Genomic DNA, 20,786 nt, shown 5'->3' with positions numbered 1-20,786 from the left:
CTAAATCTCCTTTGAGTATTCCTGACAATTACTGGTTGATTGTTTTCAGAGCATGTTTTCCACTCCTCCCATGGGCCATTTGATCCCCAGTGATGTTTCTGCTAGGTCTCTCCAAACACATGGAACCACAGGTACCTGCATATGGGTTAAAGCTGCTTCACAATTCACACTATATTGCTATGCAACAAAGTGACTATGCCTAGAGTTCTGGTGTGGTGCAACTAATGGACCATCTTCATGTTGCTCTATGGGTATACAGACTGGTATGTACTGTCCTGCGGATGGACATGAGAGCTTCTGTATTAGTATCTGTCCTAAGGATGGACATGTCGGAGGAGGCAAAAAGGCTTTAAAGCATATGTGAGGTGATTCAACAAAAAAAAGTCAACTAACATATGGAAAGAGAAGGCTCTGGATCTCATAGAGCATTCCTGGTTCTACAACGGTGTCCTCGTTCCGGTGCTGTTGTCCCCCATTCAAATGTGCCCCCAACGGGAGCCCTCAAAACCACTCATGCCCTCAAGTGCTTCCGAAGATGGAGTACTCCATACTGTGCATGCGCAGTACTGAGCCGTATGTCTTTGGAAGCACTAAGGGACAGGAGTGTTTCTGAAGTCTACTGAGGATACCCGAAGATGTATTGGACCAGTTAGTCCAATACCTGCAACAGAGGTGTACATAGAGTGACGTATAAGACTGTATTAACTAGGCCTATAGTTAACATTGAGTCTCAAGTAATCTGAAAGCACACTTATGCGGCATCAGCAAATCCTTATTGGTGCTGGGTAACTGAGACTCTACTGTAGTAATAAATATCTTAGGGAATGATTTGGAATCAATAACCAGAGAGCGTCTGCACAGTTAACAAACACACTCTTGTGCTGAGTACATGGGATTAGGAACAGACTGGTACCTGGAGCCAGGCTCCAACCATATCTTATGCCAAATTCTCTCTTACATTTGAGGTTTGTTTGCAAAGAATCAAAGCTTCATTTCCTCTATTTATATAGTGCCAATATTATTGTAGAAAGCGTAGTGGAGCACTCCCCTCAGTTCAAACAGCGATGTGCCTCGGCTATTCTGGCAACACTCCAGAATCTTTACAGCAAATGGAAGCGAAGCCGGCACCATCAGATATGTATTCGCTCTTTTAATCAGATAAAAACATGCAGACAGCAAATATGCGACGTTTCGAGGACACAACCTCTTTTTCAAGCTGAGCTGTGCATGACAAAACATAAGTAACCAAACAATCCTATATATACACAACACGGACATATGGCAGCCTATCAGCATTAAGCTACATCATTAACCAATGAAATCAGGTCCTACCTAGTGGACCTGATAGAAAACCACAAAGCTGCCTGTCTGATAGGATCTTTTGAAGTGGAGACGTCCCACCCTCCCATCCACGTCAGTCCCAGGTGGGGGCAAACGGCTACTCATTGCTGGGCAGAATCATGTGGACATCCGTCTCCATCCGGCCACACCCATCGGCGGACCTGAGAGGGGACACTCCGCACTACGTAGGGGAGAGGGCGGCAACCAGCCGTCCACTCCCCTTCTGCCCAGCAACGCGTGACGTATGCGGAAGAAAATCCGCTTATACGCCATGCAGATGTAAACAGAGAGCCTAAGTGCCCGCCCCCACTCGGGGAAGAGAGCGTGTGTCTGTTGCCAAGCAACGCATGCAGTGTGTCATATGAACACAATGCTATGTCTCTAAATGCTACTAATAGTCGTTCCTAAATGGCAGCAGCCAATTAGATGTTGGTATATAAAACTATACAGGGGAGGAGCGGAGACAAAGGAGCAAGGGGACGGGTAAGAGAGGTAAAAGGGGGGGGGGAGGGGTTTGGGGGGTAGGGGGGGGGGGAGGGGAGAGGGGGCATGGAAGGAGGAGGGAATAAGGAGGTAATGGGGGTTGGGGAATTGGAGGGGAGGCAGCCACTTGGGGACCCACTGGAAAAAAAGTAAACAATATTAGGCAAATCAAAAGAACAGACAAAAAACATCTCACTGAGGCTGCACAACATGGAGCAGCGAGTAATCAAACAAACGGCGTAAGATCAAGCTCTCTATTTAGACCTCTCGGCTCCATGGTGTCCAGCCTCTTGATCCAGTGGGCCTCCCTCAACAGCAACCTCCTCTCCCTGTCCCCACCCCTTCTTAAGGGGCGCACCTGCTCTATAATTTGAAACCTGAGTTGGCTAACATGGTGATTAGCTGCCACAAAGTGATATGGGACAGCCTGGTCTACTAATTTCTCCCTGATAGCATGTTTATGTGAGGATAATCTTTTTTTAAATTTCTGTGTGGTCTGTCCCACATATAACAGCCCACATGGGCATTTTAGCACATATACTACATAGGCTGTATCACATGTGTAGTGGCCATAAATTCTGAATTTTTTTCCAGTATGTGGATGACTGATGTATTCACCCTTAGTCACAGAGGCACAGTGTACACAGTTGAGGCATGGAAAAGTGCCCTTATGTTTAGTATCTACTATACCCATGTCACTGCCACCCATATCTGCATGTACCAACCGGTCTCTCAGATTAGGCGCTCTTTTATAAGACACCAATGGGTAGCGTTGAAAATGGGGTATCTCTGGAAAGCTATCTGCCAATAGGTACCAGTGCTTCCTGATGATCTTGCTGATCTCCTCACTCTGTGTACTGTATCTCGTGACAAAGGGAACACGATCTGCTGTATTTGTCCTGGTGCGTCTCTGTCTTCCCTCCAGTCCCCTTTGTAATCTGTCATGTGCTGATTCTAACACTCCAGTTGGGTAGCCTCGTTGGAAGAATTTATGTGTCATCTGTGTCATCCTCCGCTGCCTAGTCGCCCCGTCATCAACTATCGTCTGTACCCTACGTAACTGTCCAATAGGTATAGCTCTCCTAGTCATTTCGGAGTGAAAACTCCCGTAATGTAGGAGTGAATTGACATCAGTCGGTTTAACAAAAATGTCTGTCATCAGCTTGTCACCCTGTCTCTGGACAAGTGTGTCAAGGAAATTAATTTGTTGCTCAGAATGATGGATAGTTAGGCGTATATCAGTACACCTCGTCATGAGCTCAGAGACAAAGGCCTCTAGGGTCGAGTGCGGCCCCGCCCACACGCAGAAAACATCATCAATATAGCGATGCCATAATTTGGCATGTTTCTGAAAAAGATCATTAGTGTATACATACATATCCTCATAGACCCCCATGAAGATGTTAGCGTAGGGCGGAGCCACATTCGACCCCATCGCCGTGCCTTTCCTCTGTAAGTAGAACCTATTGTCAAAACGAAAATAATTAAATGTTAACACAATTTCAAGTAGTTTACAAACAAAATCGACCTGCTGTCGAGAAAAATCAGATGAGGTCTCCAACACAAAACGGACAGCCTCTATACCACCATCATGAGGGATGGAGGTATAGAGGCTCTCCACATCAAGCGTAACGAGCAGACATGATCCCTCTAGAGGGGGAAGATTGCGTATAATATTGAGAAACATCTGAGTATCTCTCAAATAGGACTTAAGAGCCACGACAAAGGGACTCAATATTCTCTCCAAATACTTTGCTATCGGTGAAAAGACAGAGTCTATGCCAGCCACTATGGGTCTCCCAGGGGGATTGATTAAACTTTTATGTATTTTGGGGCATACGTAAAGAACGGGAGTAATGGGAAAGTCCTGTATCAGGTATCTGGCAAGTTTATCATCAATTATTCCTGCTGATTTGGCGGCAGAGACGACCAAGGTGGAAAATATCGTCTCTGCCGCCAAATCAGCAGGAATAATTGATGATAAACTTGCCAGATACCTGATACAGGACTTTCCCATTACTCCCGTTCTTTACGTATGCCCCAAAATACATAAAAGTTTAATCAATCCCCCTGGGAGACCCATAGTGGCTGGCATAGACTCTGTCTTTTCACCGATAGCAAAGTATTTGGAGAGAATATTGAGTCCCTTTGTCGTGGCTCTTAAGTCCTATTTGAGAGATACTCAGATGTTTCTCAATATTATACGCAATCTTCCGCCTCTAGAGGGATCATGTCTGCTCGTTACGCTTGATGTGGAGAGCCTCTATACCTCCATCCCTCATGATGGTGGTATAGAGGCTGTCCGTTTTGTGTTGGAGACCTCATCTGATTTTTCTCGACAGCAGGTCGATTTTGTTTGTAAACTACTTGAAATTGTGTTAACATTTAATTATTTTCGTTTTGACAATAGGTTCTACTTACAGAGGAAAGGCACGGCGATGGGGTCGAATGTGGCTCCGCCCTACGCTAACATCTTCATGGGGGTCTATGAGGATATGTATGTATACACTAATGATCTTTTTCAGAAACATGCCAAATTATGGCATCGCTATATTGATGATGTTTTCTGCGTGTGGGCGGGGCCGCACTCGACCCTAGAGGCCTTTGTCTCTGAGCTCATGACGAGGTGTACTGATATACGCCTAACTATCCATCATTCTGAGCAACAAATTAATTTCCTTGACACACTTGTCCAGAGACAGGGTGACAAGCTGATGACAGACATTTTTGTTAAACCGACTGATGTCAATTCACTCCTACATTACGGGAGTTTTCACTCCGAAATGACTAGGAGAGCTATACCTATTGGACAGTTACGTAGGGTACAGACGATAGTTGATGACGGGGCGACTAGGCAGCGGAGGATGACACAGATGACACATAAATTCTTCCAACGAGGCTACCCAACTGGAGTGTTAGAATCAGCACATGACAGATTACAAAGGGGACTGGAGGGAAGACAGAGACGCACCAGGACAAATACAGCAGATCGTGTTCCCTTTGTCACGAGATACAGTACACAGAGTGAGGAGATCAGCAAGATCATCAGGAAGCACTGGTACCTATTGGCAGATAGCTTTCCAGAGATACCCCATTTTCAACGCTACCCATTGGTGTCTTATAAAAGAGCGCCTAATCTGAGAGACCGGTTGGTACATGCAGATATGGGTGGCAGTGACATGGGTATAGTAGATACTAAACATAAGGGCACTTTTCCATGCCTCAACTGTGTACACTGTGCCTCTGTGACTAAGGGTGAATACATCAGTCATCCACATACTGGAAAAAAATTCAGAATTTATGGCCACTACACATGTGATACAGCCTACGTAGTATATGTGCTAAAATGCCCATGTGGGCTGTTATATGTGGGACAGACCACACAGAAATTTAAAAAAAGATTATCCTCACATAAACATGCTATCAGGGAGAAATTAGTAGACCAGGCTGTCCCATATCACTTTGTGGCAGCTAATCACCATGTTAGCCAACTCAGGTTTCAAATTATAGAGCAGGTGCGCCCCTTAAGAAGGGGTGGGGACAGGGAGAGGAGGTTGCTGTGGAGGGAGGCCCACTGGATCAAGAGGCTGGACACCATGGAGCCGAGAGGTCTAAATAGAGAGCTTGATCTTACGCCGTTTGTTTGATTACTCGCTGCTCCATGTTGTGCAGCCTCAGTGAGATGTTTTTTGTCTGTTCTTTTGATTTGCCTAATATTGTTTACTTTTTTTCCAGTGGGTCCCCAAGTGGCTGCCTCCCCTCCAATTCCCCAACCCCCATTACCTCCTTATTCCCTCCTCCTTCCATGCCCCCTCTCCCCTCCCCCCCCCCCTACCCCCCAAACCCCTCCCCCCCCCCTTTTACCTCTCTTACCCGTCCCCTTGCTCCTTTGTCTCCGCTCCTCCCCTGTATAGTTTTATATACCAACATCTAATTGGCTGCTGCCATTTAGGAACGACTATTAGTAGCATTTAGAGACATAGCATTGTGTTCATATGACACACTGCATGCGTTGCTTGGCAACAGACACACGCTCTCTTCCCCGAGTGGGGGCGGGCACTTAGGCTCTCTGTTTACATCTGCATGGCGTATAAGCGGATTTTCTTCCGCATACGTCACGCGTTGCTGGGCAGAAGGGGAGTGGACGGCTGGTTGCCGCCCTCTCCCCTACGTAGTGCGGAGTGTCCCCTCTCAGGTCCGCCGATGGGTGTGGCCGGATGGAGACGGATGTCCGCATGATTCTGCCCAGCAATGAGTAGCCGTTTGCCCCCACCTGGGACTGACGTGGATGGGAGGGTGGGACGTCTCCACTTCAAAAGATCCTATCAGACAGGCAGCTTTGTGGTTTTCTATCAGGTCCACTAGGTAGGACCTGATTTCATTGGTTAATGATGTAGCTTAATGCTGATAGGCTGCCATATGTCCGTGTTGTGTATATATAGGATTGTTTGGTTACTTATGTTTTGTCATGCACAGCTCAGCTTGCAAAAGAGGTTGTGTCCTCGAAACGTCGCATATTTGCTGTCTGCATGTTTTTATCTGATTAAAAGAGCGAATACATATCTGATGGTGCCGGCTTCGCTTCCATTTGCTATAGTGCCAATATTAAACACATTACTTTAAAGTCTTCATATTACTTTTCACATTTCTCTCTGTCTACAAAGAAGATGATAGATCACATTCTAATGTATCTGCAATAAACGCTAGGCAGGTTTAACAACTTATATGTTTACAGGATGAATCCAGAGAAAACAGGTGCAAGCATGAAGAGTATGCGAATTCCTTGCACACTGGTATTCTGGTAGGTTTTCAAATCAGTATGGCAGAGCTGCAAGAGTGCTGGCTGTACAGGGGATGAGGGCTCCATATGGCAAGCAACTAATCGCCCCCCAATCAAAAACTGATCATAATGATTTAATTTTGTTTAACAAATGCCAGCTGCCCAAAATCAATTAAGTTTGATTATGCATGTTAAGGATAACCGGTCCCTGGCAGATTCAATAGAGGTGATCAGTTTAGAGAAAAAAAATCAATACATGTATGGCCAGCCTAGGCAACTATGCTGCATACTATACCAACCAGCCTTGTACATAGGCAGACTAAAGGCGGCTGATAATGACCACCTCAGCTGATAGGCGTGTGTACAGAGACTGCCACTCCGCAAATGATCCGCCCAGTGAATCAAGCGACAGCTGAAACAAGTTTTGATAGGCTGGCCCAGGGGTGGCGCCCATAGGGGTTCAGGTTCGGGTCCCCGACAGGCGACATCAGTCAAAGGTGTGTATGCACCTTTACACCGGTGGATGTTATTGGGCAAGTCAAGGCAGGTTACATAGTGCAGATTCAGTGGTGGTGGCTGATAACCTACAGATAAACAAAGTGGGAGGCAGAGCAGCGACACATGGTGGTCCCTAAATGTGGTACTGCAGCTACAGCCTGTAGGCCACTTGAACATTACAACTGTAGAGAACTTTGGGGGGGGCCACCAGAAAGGGCTCGGTGGGCTGCATTTGGCCCCCGGGAAGGTCTTTGGACATGCCTGATCTAGCATGTGTACAAAACTTTAGGCCCAAGATATTCTATATGTAAAGCAAATCATAGTTACCAGTCAGATTCCAGCTTCTCATTTTTCTAACCAACAGTACAATAAACTGAGAGAAACCTGATTGCTAGCTTTACTTAACACACATTTTTGACTCTTATTTGTCATATAAATGCCTGAAATATACAAGTGTGAGATTGAAGCGAAGTACCCATGGCCAGATGATTGGGGATCTCCGTCAACAAACTATTGTTCCCTGATCCATCTGGCAAACTTGTGAAAATGAAAAACAAACTACGGGCCGCAAACAATTGATAAAACGATTGTTTTAATTTTCTGCGTCGGTCTGAGTGATAGGTTGCTCTGTGATCTATCATGATAGCCGTACAAAAAGAACTATTGTCGTGGGTAGTCTGCCGTTGTTAAACACCATTTAATATATTTTTTGCTAAAGGTTACGTCTGAGGGAAAAAATAATCTACTTACCTGGGGCTTCTTCCAGTCCCTGGCAGACTATCTGACCCTCACTGCAGCTCCGGTATCCCCAGAACCCCTCCATTGCAGATGTCCACCTCGCCAGGTTGGCATCTACTGCGTCTGTGCAAGCGCGCTCCTGTAGCTGGGAGCGTTCTGCGCCTGCACAGAACGCTCCAGGTTATGTGAGCATGATCACGGCGGACCAGGAGCAGTAGTTGCCAACCTGGCGAAGTTGGCATCTGCAATGGAGGGGTTCTGGGGACACCGGAGCTGCAGCGAGGGACAGATAGGCTGCCAGGGTCTGGAGGAAGCCCCAGGTAAGTAGATCTTTTTTTTTTCTCTTTGGACTTCTCCTTTTAAATGATGTTACGTAGCATCACGAAAATGATTTTGTTGTGAAAAAAAATTTCAAAAAAAATCTTGACGTTTATATGGACCTTGAAGCTTCTTTCTCACACAATAAGGTGAATCGGCACATGCTTTATAACCATATATAGCATAAGGCAGAAAAGCACTGAGGCTGTAATTATAAGCAGGTAAAAAGCAACAGGAAACAGCTGTCAGTATTGCAGCACGTCTACACATCAGCTATGAGGACACTGCAGCATGTGGGAAACAGCTGTCAGTATTGCAGCATGTCTACACATCAGCTAGGAGGACACTGCAGCATGCGGGAAACAGCTGTCAGTATTGCAGCACGTCTACACATCAGCTAGGACACTACAGCATGTGGGAAACAGCCGTCAGTATTGCAGCATGTCTACACATCAGCTCGGAGGACACTACAGCATGTGGGAAACAGCCGTCAGTATTGCAGCATGTCTACACATCAGCTCGGAGGACACTACAGCATGTGGGAAACAGCTGTCAGTATTGCAGCACGTCTACACATCAGCTAGGAGGACACTGCAGCATGCGGGAAACAGCGGTCAGTATTGCAGCATGTCTACATATCTGCTAGGAGGACACTGCAGCATGCGGCAAACAGCTATCAGTATTGCAGCACGTCTACACATCAGCTAGGAGGACACTGCAGCATGCGGGAAACAGCTATCAGTATTGCAGCACGTCTACACATCAGCTAAGAGGACACTGCAGCATGCGGGAAATGGCTGTCAGTATTGCAGAACGTCTACACATCAGCTAGGAGGACACTACAGCATGTGGGAAACAGCTGTCAGTATTGCAGCACGTCTACACATCAGCTCGGAGGACACTACAGCATGTGGGAAACAGCTGTCAGTATTGCAGCACGTCTACACATAAGCTAGGAGGACACTGCAGCATGTGGGAAACAGCTGTCAGTATTGCAGCACGTCTACACATCAGCTAGGAGGACACCACAGCATGTGGGAAACAGCTATCAGTATTGCAGCATGTCTACACATCAGCTAGGAGGACACTGCAGCATGCGGGAAACAGCTGTCAGTATTGCAGCATGTCTACTCATCATCTTGGAGGGCACTGCAGCATGCGGGAAACAGCCGTCAGTATTGCAGCATGTCTACACATCAGCTAGGAGGACACTGCAGCATGCGGGAAACAGCTGTCAGTATTGCAGCACGTCTACACATCAGCTCGGAGGACACTACAGCATGCGGGAAACAGCCGTCAGTATTGCAGCATGTCTACACATCAGCTAGGAGGACACTGCAGCATGCGGGAAACAGCTGTCAGTATTGCAGCACGTCTACACATCAGCTCGGAGGACACTACAGCATGTGGGAAACAGCCGTCAGTATTGCAGCATGTCTACACATCAGCTCGGAGGACACTGCAGCATGCGGGAAACAGCTGTCAGTATTGCAGCACGTCTACACATCAGCTAGGAGGACACTACAGCATGTGGGAAACAGCTGTCAGTATTGCAGCACGTCTACACATCAGCTAGGAGGACACTGCAGCATGCGGGAAACAGCGGTCAGTATTGCAGCATGTCTACATATCTGCTAGGAGGACACTGCAGCATGCGGCAAACAGCTATCAGTATTGCAGCACGTCTACACATCAGCTAGGAGGACACTGCAGCATGCGGGAAACAGCTATCAGTATTGCAGCACGTCTACACATCAGCTAAGAGGACACTGCAGCATGCGGGAAATGGCTGTCAGTATTGCAGAACGTCTACACATCAGCTAGGAGGACACTACAGCATGTGGGAAACAGCTGTCAGTATTGCAGCACGTCTACACATCAGCTCGGAGGACACTACAGCATGTGGGAAACAGCTGTCAGTATTGCAGCACGTCTACACATAAGCTAGGAGGACACTGCAGCATGTGGGAAACAGCTGTCAGTATTGCAGCACGTCTACACATCAGCTAGGAGGACACCACAGCATGTGGGAAACAGCTATCAGTATTGCAGCATGTCTACACATCAGCTAGGAGGACACTGCAGCATGTGGGAAACAGCTGTCAGTATTGCAGCACGTCTACACATAAGCTAGGAGGACACTGCAGCATGTGGGAAACAGCTGTCAGTATTGCAGCACGTCTACACATCAGCTCGGAGGACACTACAGCATGCGGGAAACAGCCGTCAGTATTGCAGCATGTCTACACATCAGCTAGGAGGACACTGCAGCATGCGGGAAACAGCTGTCAGTATTGCAGCACGTCTACACATCAGCTCGGAGGGCACTGCAGCATGTGGGAAACAGCTATCAGTATTGCAGCATGTCTACACATCAGCTAGGAGGGCACTGCAGCATGCGGGAAACAGCTATCAGTATTGCAGCATGTCTACACATCAGCTAGGAGGGCACTGCAGCATGCGGGAAACAGCTGTCAGTATTGCAGCATGTCTACACATCAGCTAGGAGGACACTGCAGCATGTGGGAAACAGCTATCAGTATTGCAGCATGTCTACACATCAGCTAGGAGGGCACTGCAGCATGCGGGAAACAGCTATCAGTATTGCAGCATGTCTACACATCAGCTAGGAGGACACTGCAGCATGCGGGAAACAGCTGTCAGTATTGCAGCACGTCTACACATAAGCTAGGAGGACACTGCAGCATGTGGGAAACAGCTGTCAGTATTGCAGCACGTCTACACATCAGCTCGGAGGACACTACAGCATGCGGGAAACAGCTGTCAGTATTGCAGCACGTCTACACATCAGCTCGGAGGACACTACAGCATGTGGGAAACAGCCGTCAGTATTGCAGCATGTCTACACATCAGCTCGGAGGACACTGCAGCATGCGGGAAACAGCTCTCAGTATTGCAGCACGTCTACACATCAGCTAGGAGGACACTACAGCATGTGGGAAACAGCTGTCAGTATTGCAGCACGTCTACACATCAGCTAGGAGGACACTGCAGCATGCGGGAAACAGCGGTCAGTATTGCAGCATGTCTACATATCTGCTAGGAGGACACTGCAGCATGCGGGAAACAGCTATCAGTATTGCAGCACGTCTACACATCAGCTAAGAGGACACTGCAGCATGCGGGAAATGGCTGTCAGTATTGCAGAACGTCTACACATCAGCTAGGAGGACACTACAGCATGTGGGAAACAGCTGTCAGTATTGCAGCACGTCTACACATCAGCTCGGAGGACACTACAGCATGTGGGAAACAGCTGTCAGTATTGCAGCACGTCTACACATAAGCTAGGAGGACACTGCAGCATGTGGGAAACAGCTGTCAGTATTGCAGCACGTCTACACATCAGCTAGGAGGACACCACAGCATGTGGGAAACAGCTATCAGTATTGCAGCATGTCTACACATCAGCTAGGAGGACACTGCAGCATGCGGGAAACAGCTGTCAGTATTGCAGCATGTCTACTCATCATCTTGGAGGGCACTGCAGCATGCGGGAAACAGCCGTCAGTATTGCAGCATGTCTACACATCAGCTAGGAGGACACTGCAGCATGCGGGAAACAGCTGTCAGTATTGCAGCACGTCTACACATCAGCTCGGAGGACACTACAGCATGCGGGAAACAGCCGTCAGTATTGCAGCATGTCTACACATCAGCTAGGAGGACACTGCAGCATGCGGGAAACAGCTGTCAGTATTGCAGCACGTCTACACATCAGCTCGGAGGACACTACAGCATGTGGGAAACAGCCGTCAGTATTGCAGCATGTCTACACATCAGCTCGGAGGACACTGCAGCATGCGGGAAACAGCTCTCAGTATTGCAGCACGTCTACACATCAGCTAGGAGGACACTACAGCATGTGGGAAACAGCTGTCAGTATTGCAGCACGTCTACACATCAGCTAGGAGGACACTACAGCATGTGGAAAACAGCTGTCAGTAATGCAGCACGTCTACACATCAGCTAGGAGGACACTACAGCATGTGGGAAACGGCTTTCAGTGTTGCAGCATGTCTACACATCAGCTAGGAGGACACTGCAGCATGTGGGAAACAGCTGTCAGTATTGCAGAACGTCTACACATCAGCTAGGTCCTGCTAGGAGAACACTGCAGCATGTGGGAAACCAGCTGTGATTTCATATACTGAAGCACTACTATCTAAATATGTTTAGTGAGGCAAGCTGGTTAATGTTGGATATCAGGGAAATATCAATAGTTCCCCTTCCTCTAGTGTTAGAAAATCTCATGCTTACAAGAAGATCATAATGACTAACTTTGGGTTTCAAAAATTTTGTAATTACGATTCTGATTGTAATTTACGATTTTGTGGGTAATCTTAACTTTACATCATTTCGCTAAGTGTTCACACACGAAGGCATAATGATTAAAAAAAATTGCATACAAGAAAATTCATGTTTCACTTGATTTGCATTAATCTATGGGCATGAGAAAATTATATTTCAGCAAAATTACGTCACTGCAAAATATTACACATCATTGTGAAATTACAGATATTACAATTACATGCAAAATTAATTTTGCAATAGTCTGAAAATTCTTATTGTGATTACCCTACATAATTCTGAATTTCACTGCAAAATTACTACTATGCCAAATTCAAGCCAAGTGCATGAACCAGCATTCTACTATATTGCCCCATTCAATTCAAAACCTGATTCTTGTGGTTAAAATTTTCCACCTCACTTGATTATTTGTACATTCATTTACAGCAAAACTAGTGTATGGCTGCAATCCCACATTGTATTCTGAAGAAGAGGCCTGAGGCCCACTAGAGATCACAAAATCACTCATATAAACTCTATACAGAGCATTTTGCTACTAAAAATTTCTGGAGCGTTTTCAATGAATGCAATTTTGTCCCCCGCTTTCATTGAATGTAATGGATTCCAAAAATGGTGAAGTGGTAATAGTAGTGTAGTGGTGCAAGTTTGATTTCGTGGAATCACTGTCATAAGCTTTCATTAGCCTAGTGCTTTTGGAATCGCTGGCAATTCATAGAAAGTACAAATCGCTGGTGATACAGCTCTAGCGGGCCTGAATCAGGGCTCAAACCCACTAACAGCCTTTTCTAAGCACTAGTGATTTGAAACAGCTCTTGCTAATGCAATGATATGGGGGATTTTTATAAAATCACATCACTCGAGTGGGATCACCCAAAACATAACATTAGCAAGAGCTTTTCAAATCACAAAGCACTCAAAAAAGCCCTTCTAGTGGGTTCCAGGCCTCAGTGTCGTTAACGTGACAGCAGCCACTGAGTTTTGCAAACATTTGTGCACTTGTAAATGATTTGTCAACTGAACATACGTTGGGGAATTTGACTATCCCCTGTGATGAATGGCCTTCTTTTCGCCCAACAGAAATGTGGTTAAAGGAGAACTCCATCAAGTGCCATTGAGCTGGGCACTAAATAAAATAGCAATCCTATTGGTAACATATCGTTTGAAAATTGTTTCTTCTTCACGAGCAATTGTCTGCACAAGTTATAAATGCTCTCTCCAGCCAGCTGGTCCACTGACCTATTTCAATACATCTAGTGACAGCCTGAGAGACGGAGTATCTGCATCACAGCTGTAAGGACATAGGGCCATATTAATGCATGTCTTGCACGGATGAGACAGAAAAACTCAGAATCAGCTGTATGCGTGTTTGGCTAGTATAGGCTATAGGCACACCAATGGTTCTGAATGTGTCTGACTTTCAGGGCTAGTTCACTACAAGCACTTCTTTTGTGAGCGCCAGCGTTTTAAAAAGCACTTTGCTATTCTAATATATAATGGGCTCTATTCACAAAACTTCTCATAAAGTTTATCACCTATTTGATAAAAAATTACCTTTCAGCTCATTACAAGCAAAATAATCACTCAAAGTAATTTAACTTACTTTGAGTGATTAACTTCATTTCAATATTACTTTTCTTACCTTTTAATAATATTTTTGCTCCTTGGGAGCTTAAGGTCACATACACAGTGGGATGTTATGGCCGCACGTTGTAAAGTCTTATAACGCAGCTTACCGCACTGCAATGCTAATCCTATGGGCCGTTCACAGTGCGACGTTAGACACATTAAAAAAATGTTGTGTTGTGTTAACTCGCTGCTTGCAGTGCGTTACCTCTTAACGCAGACACGTTGCGACTTTAATGTCGCATTAAACCGCAACGTCCCACTGTGAATACAGCCTAAAACTGTAACATAGATGAGGTGAAAACAGGTGAAAAAGCTTTGTGAATCAATCATGCCCATTGTGTGATTTTAAAACCTCACATCACACACACAGCATTACATTCGCATAGTGCCATTCAAATTGCTGGCGCTTACAAACGCACTTGTAGTGTGTTGAACCTCGCCTGACCGCCCCTCCTGCATCAACCAGTCCCATGAACGCCTCCAGAACTTCTCAAGAGCTGCTCCAACACTATGGAACTCCTTACCTTAGGGCAGTTCCCCCCTTCAACATCTTCAAGAAGGCCCTCAAAACTCACCTTTTCACTCTGGTCTACCACCCCTCACAAGTGCTCTAAACCCACAGCTGAACTCTGGTCCCCTACCTTTCATGTTCCTACCTCTCCCTCTAGATTGTAAGCCTTTGGGCAGGGTCATCCTCCTTTTGTGTCCTACCTGATCATGCACCTCCATTACTGTGCACCCATGCTATGCATTTGAGTGAACTCAACTTGCCTAATCTCCATATCCAGTGACCGACTTAGCATTACCTTGTACTCCTACTGTGCTGTGTGATCTGGTTTGCTTGTATTCCTGTATTGTCATATTGCTGTATGTCACCCCTAAATATTGTCTGTAACCCTAACTAGTGTCCGGGGCTGCGTAATATGTCGGTGCTCTATAAATACAATAAATAAATAGTGTGAACCAGCCTTAATGCCTGGTGCACACCATGCAATTTCTCGTCAGATAGATGGTCCAATAGATAATTTCCGACACGTCCAATTTGATTTACTATAGTTTTTCTGATCGATTTTATATAGAAGTGATTGGAAAATCGATCAGAAAAATGATAGGAAATCAGATCGGGCCTGTCAGAAATTGTCTATTGGACCATGTATCTGGCGAGAAATTGCATGGTGTATAGCAGGCATTAGAGTCATAAAGAGATGATCATCATATCGCGTATTACATGCATCATGGGAAATCTTTCTTGTTCACAAAAATATGAGTGTAAGTGCCTTCTGTTTTGAAGAATTAAAATTTTATATGAAACATAGCTCTTTTTTGAGCGTTAAGGGAGGTTTTTTAAAATGCTACAGATTTCCCTAAACGCTCAGCTAATGTTAATAGATGGGCCAAATTCCACTGGAGTGATTGCAATTACCAAAATTGCAAATGCAGGAAATGCAGCATTTTTGAGCGTTAGCGTTTCTGCAATGTAAAGTATATAAACGCTGGCGTAATTGCTCGCCAAAACCTACACAGAGCGATTTGCTAGCGTATTAAATTACTGTACACTGTAAAAAATGAAAATGAACTGAAAGGACCAATCAGAATTAAAAATCGATAATCACAAATCGCTACACAATAGCTGGCAAAAATCGCTACCAAAATCGCCAGAAAACGCTCATAAAATCTCTTACAAAACACTCAAAACGCTAGCAATTGTGATTTTCAGTGGGTTCCAGGCCTCGGGCAATACCTTAACTTATCACTGTTAAGAGAGGACATGAAAAAGGATTCAGATGTACTTAAAGTGAACCTGAGGTGAAAATAAACTGTTGAGATAAACAATTGTATTTATCCTCCTTCTCCTAAAAATTACCCTTTTTTAAGATATCCAATGGTTTTATTTTATATTTGCACATTTACAAACTAAATTTAATGTTTGGTTGCATCTGCTCAGTACCAGCTTAAGCGTCCCAGAGTAGGAAAAAATGTGAATAGTTCCTGTATTTTATCGCCTTCTGCTCTCAGAAGTTGTATTTTGCCAGGAAAACTTTATGGCTGTCATTTCCTTATCAGCGATGTTTACTATATTCGCGACAAGGTACCGACCAGACAGAAGCTGTCACTTCCATGCCTAGACATTAACTCTTTTAGGCAGCAAAATAACAAGTAAAGCAGCCTGGTTATTAATGTTTTGTACTATACATACACATGTTTATCTCATCATGTCACATGTCACCGCAGGTACACTTTAAACTCACTCCATAATAGAGTATTCTGAATAGCAGGGCCCTGACTAGGGAGTTCTCATTCAAAGGACAACTGTAGCGAGAGGCATCTGGAGGCTGCTATATTAATTTCCTTTCAAACAATACCAGTTGCCTGGCTGTCCTGCAGATCCTCTGCCTCTAACACAGCCAGAAACCCACTAGGAGCGATTATGAGCGCTTTGCGATTTAAAAGCTCTCGCTAATGTAATGCTATGGGTGTGATCCCACCTGAGCAATGTGATTTTATAAAAATCCCCCATAGCATTGCGTTAGCCAGAGCTTTTTCTAATCACTAGCGATTAGAAATCGCTCCTAGTGGGTTTCTGGCCTCAGGCCTGGAACCCACTAGAATTTTTTTTTTTAATTTTTAGGGAGCGCTTTCAATCGCTGGCAATTTCCCTAAATGCTCGGCCGATGTAAATGGATGGGACAGATTCCACTATTGCGATTAAGCAAATCGCTATCACAGGATATGCAGCAGCATTTTGGAGCTTTTCCATTCTAATGAATTGTATAGAAGCAGGGAAATCTCTCCCAAAATCGCTTGCAAAACGCTATCTCAAATTGCTAGCGATAAGTGGGTTCCAGGCCTCAGCCATAGACCCTGAACAAGCATAGCCAGATCAGGTGTTTCTAACAAGATTAGCTGCATGCTTGTTTCTGGTGGTGTTCAAACACTACTACAGCCAAATAGATTGGCAGGGCTGCCAGGTAACTGGTATTGTTTAATAGGAAATAAATATGGCAGCCGTCATATCCCTCCCACTTTAGTTGTCCTTTAAGTGTATTTTGGTGAAGTCTGCATTATTGTGTATGAGACAGCAGTGGATATAGCTCAGTAGCAATGAGCACAAATTCTTCTACTATACAAATATATTCTCAAACAACGTAACCATGTTATTGATCTAGCTGCTTTTTTCTTTGGGATTATTTATTATTACATTTATTTTTAATTCACAAATGTGATGGGTTTTTTTTCAGTTTAGAAATCAAAACTATTTTTAAACTTTATAACAATTCCCTGTAGTGTTTATGTTTTAATCCTTCTCTTCTGTGGTCCCCTCCTCTGCTGTAAGCTGATATCCATATGGATTTCCCTTCTCTTTTATGTACAGAGGACCTGCTCTTTCATCATTAGACAGACCCTCTGCAGCCCCTCAGGAGCAGCCACCCCCTTTTCATAGGCAGCCTTCCTTCCTTCTGTAATAACATTTGACCCCGCAGTGTTGTCTAGAGAAGCTGGGATCTGGCAACAGTGCATGTTTCACTGCTACCCTCACATGTACACAGGTAATTGTGTATTTATTTGAGTGCATGGATGCATAGAACTCTCTTCATACTAATTTTTCTGACCCTCGGTATTAAACGGCAAGATCATAGAAAGTATCATACAGATAAATAATTGAAGTTGGCATATGAGGTTTTAAAAAAAAAAAAAAGCTTGTCCCTAGTGTACATTTTTTTTTTTTTTTTACAATAGCATCCCTCCACCTTTCATGTGTACAGTTTACCCTATCCACTGTCATAGACCCCCAGCACCTATCCTCCAACGTCACACACAACATTTATATCCCGCTTCTCCTGGCGGACTGAAAGCACCAGAGCTGCAGCCACTAGGATGCGCTCTATAGGCAGTGGCAGTGTTAGGGAGTCTTGCCCAAGGACTCCTACTGAATAGGTGCTGGCTTACTGAACAAGCAGAGCCGAGATTTGAACCCAGGTCCCCTGTGTCAGAGGCAGAGCCCTTAACCATTATACTATCCAAACATCAGAGTTCTATATTACAATTTTGTGGCCTCTGCTGTCACCATGTTTAAGCCTTTCTGTACCAGCTCAGTACCAGCATTACAGTACAGTTTAAATTGAACCTTTTTTTACACCATAACACTGGCTGGAATTCCAAATGCTGGCAGAAGCTGATGGTCAGGTAAAGAAGATGGCATATGGACTGGGCATAGAGAAACAGCATCCTGTAGGTAAATACTGATTCTCCCCCAACCCCTGCACCCCAACGGCACGGTTCATAACAAAACAAAAAAACAGTGCTCAGTTCACTTTAAGTAAGAGGGTTTTTGGAAGCTGTCAATCATATTATTTTTCTTTTTAAACAATGCAGATTGCCTGGCTGACCTACCGATCCGCTGCCTCTATCTATTACTTTTAGCCATAGTTCCTGAACAAGCATGCAGATCTGATGTTTTTGACTAACGTTTGACTGGATTTGCGGCATGCTTGTTCCAAGCCGGTGATTCAGACACTACTGATGCATGAAGATCATCCGGATGCCAGGCAAGTGGTATTGTTTAACATTAAACATGACATCCTCCGGATCCCTCTCGTTCAGGTGTTTAAATGCTTCTGACCTATCTGCATCATAAAACAATCTCCAGAATTCTACATTGAACAATATGGTAATTGTATCAGTCATAGTTTATGGCATAAGTTTGCATCTTTCTCAATGTGGCATTTAATTTAATTTCCATACCTGCCTGAAGGCAGCCTACACACATACATACATCAGTGCAACAACATCTTACCTCTCTCAGCCTGTTCAGCTGTCATCCACCACATGTCTGCAAAACAAACACAAATCTTGTTAGATTCTGCAGCTGCAGAAAAAAAAAATAATCAAATAGTCTCAGTGGCAGATGTTGCACTGCAGTGATTTCCTGCAGTGAGCAGGTTCAGCTGCTACAGATATGCCATAATACCTGGATTACCGGTATCTCCCATCATACCCTCTCGTCAGGGGGGCGATACACAGTTGCAGATACACTGTAACAATATGCATCACTTACCTCCACCTTCCCACGTGCCATCTTTTCTAACTTTTCCCACTTGATTTCATAGCTCAGCAAGGGCTGGAAGAGGCCGAGGAGCAGCAACGGCAGCCACATGTCGTCGTGATTGGAGATCTCTGCCTGCTGTAGCGACCAGGCAGGAAGTACAGACAAATTCAGCGTGTTTGTGTGTGTGCCACGTCAGTGATACAGAGCTGAACGAGGAGGGGACACAGAGAGGAGGAGGTGCAGTCACCCACCTCTCCTCTCTATACTCTTTGGAGTACCAACACATAATTAGCAGTCCCGATGGGAGCACAAGCATCAGTTTCATCAGACACATCTGCGAACCCAGGACAAGTAACTGCTTGACAAACAATTAGCTACAGTGCAGTGATTTGGTCCTTATTTATTTTCAATTAGTCCTATTTATATAATTTTATCAACAGTCATACCATGTACATATCGTGAATTCTACAAATAAAGTCAATATCTATTCTTCCTGTATTTATTTAACAGCATGTGCCTGTTCCTCAGTAGTGCTCCTTGAACATAGCGATGTTCGTTTGTATTCTGGGCAAATGTGCCAAAATGGTCCTGTTTGCGATTAAGGACAGACTTTAGACAAGCAGAATGTAGTTTGCTTTGTATGTCTACAATAGCTTTTCTTTGAACCCATCAGCCAGTGGCGTAGCTAAGGAGCTGTGGGCCCCGATGCAAGTTTTACATTGGGCCCCCCCAAGCACTCTATACATAACAATTGATACGGCACACCAAGACCTGCCAATGGCAACTACAGTGTCAGATGTGCAAGAAGGGGATGGGGAGCTGTTTGTTAATGATCCCTACTATTCAAAGTATCTATATAAGTGATTATTATGAGCACAGGACCAATAGAGAGCTAATATTGTATTTGAGAGAGGGCCCCTCGGGGCCCCTTTGGCCCAAGGGCCCCGATGCGGTGGCTACCTCTGCACCCCCTATTGCTACGCCCCTGCCATCAGCAATAGCACCCCTCAAAACACTTTTAATGGTTAATCTCAAGGGTTTTTTTTTTCCGTAGTCTGATTCATATTAGTTATCTGTCACTAAAGGTGGCCATACACACATCGATTCTCTCATTTGATTCCCTGCAGATTTGATCACTGATCAAATCGGATGAGAATGAATTCATGAATTCCTTTAGGCCTCGTTCACATCTAAAGTCGAAATCTCTGCCGCCAGTGAATTTCGATTTTGTGGGGGATTTTTTATTTATTTATTTTTACTTCTCCCGGTAATCAGGTGGGCGCTGCATTTTTTTAAAGTGCTTTTCTAAGGGCTTTTGTAGAGCAATTGCGTTTTTTCACTATCTGACGCAATTCAGGAAGTGAACGCTTTTTGATCCGGAGAATAATAAATACAATGCATTTATTCTCAAAAACGTGAACGCAATTGCTGCAGAAAGCGATTTTGTGAGCGTTGTGTTTTTCCTAGACGCCTCAACACGCCTCAAAAATTGTACAGGCACCAATTTGCAGAGCGGATCAGAAACGAACCGCTCAGCTGTGAACTCTCTCATAGGTATTCATTGCACAAGCATTTTGAGGGCGATTTAGAAAATCGCCTGCGCTTGAAAAAAGGGCAAAAACG

At 44.8% G+C, this 20,786-nt stretch overlaps 1 protein-coding gene across 1 annotated transcript in view; it reads right to left on the bottom strand.

Moving 5' to 3' along the window:
- The window catches only part of SELENOM (selenoprotein M), a 42,509-nt gene extending 23,167 nt beyond the window's left edge, over nucleotides 1–19,342 (bottom strand). The window contains exons 1-2 of the mRNA XM_068271500.1: nucleotides 19,173–19,342; nucleotides 18,912–18,947 (exon numbers count right to left, since the gene is read on the bottom strand). Coding sequence (XP_068127601.1) covers nucleotides 18,912–18,947; nucleotides 19,173–19,271 — 135 coding nt within the window. The 5' untranslated portion in view covers nucleotides 19,272–19,342. The remainder of the gene's footprint in view (nucleotides 1–18,911; nucleotides 18,948–19,172) is intronic.
- Nucleotides 19,343–20,786: the final 1,444 nt, after the last annotated feature.

This window comes from Hyperolius riggenbachi, chromosome 1, assembly GCF_040937935.1.
Source record: "Hyperolius riggenbachi isolate aHypRig1 chromosome 1, aHypRig1.pri, whole genome shotgun sequence".
Lineage (NCBI taxonomy): Eukaryota > Metazoa > Chordata > Amphibia > Anura > Hyperoliidae > Hyperolius > Hyperolius riggenbachi.
This window is presented reverse-complemented; position numbering and strand designations above follow the sequence as displayed.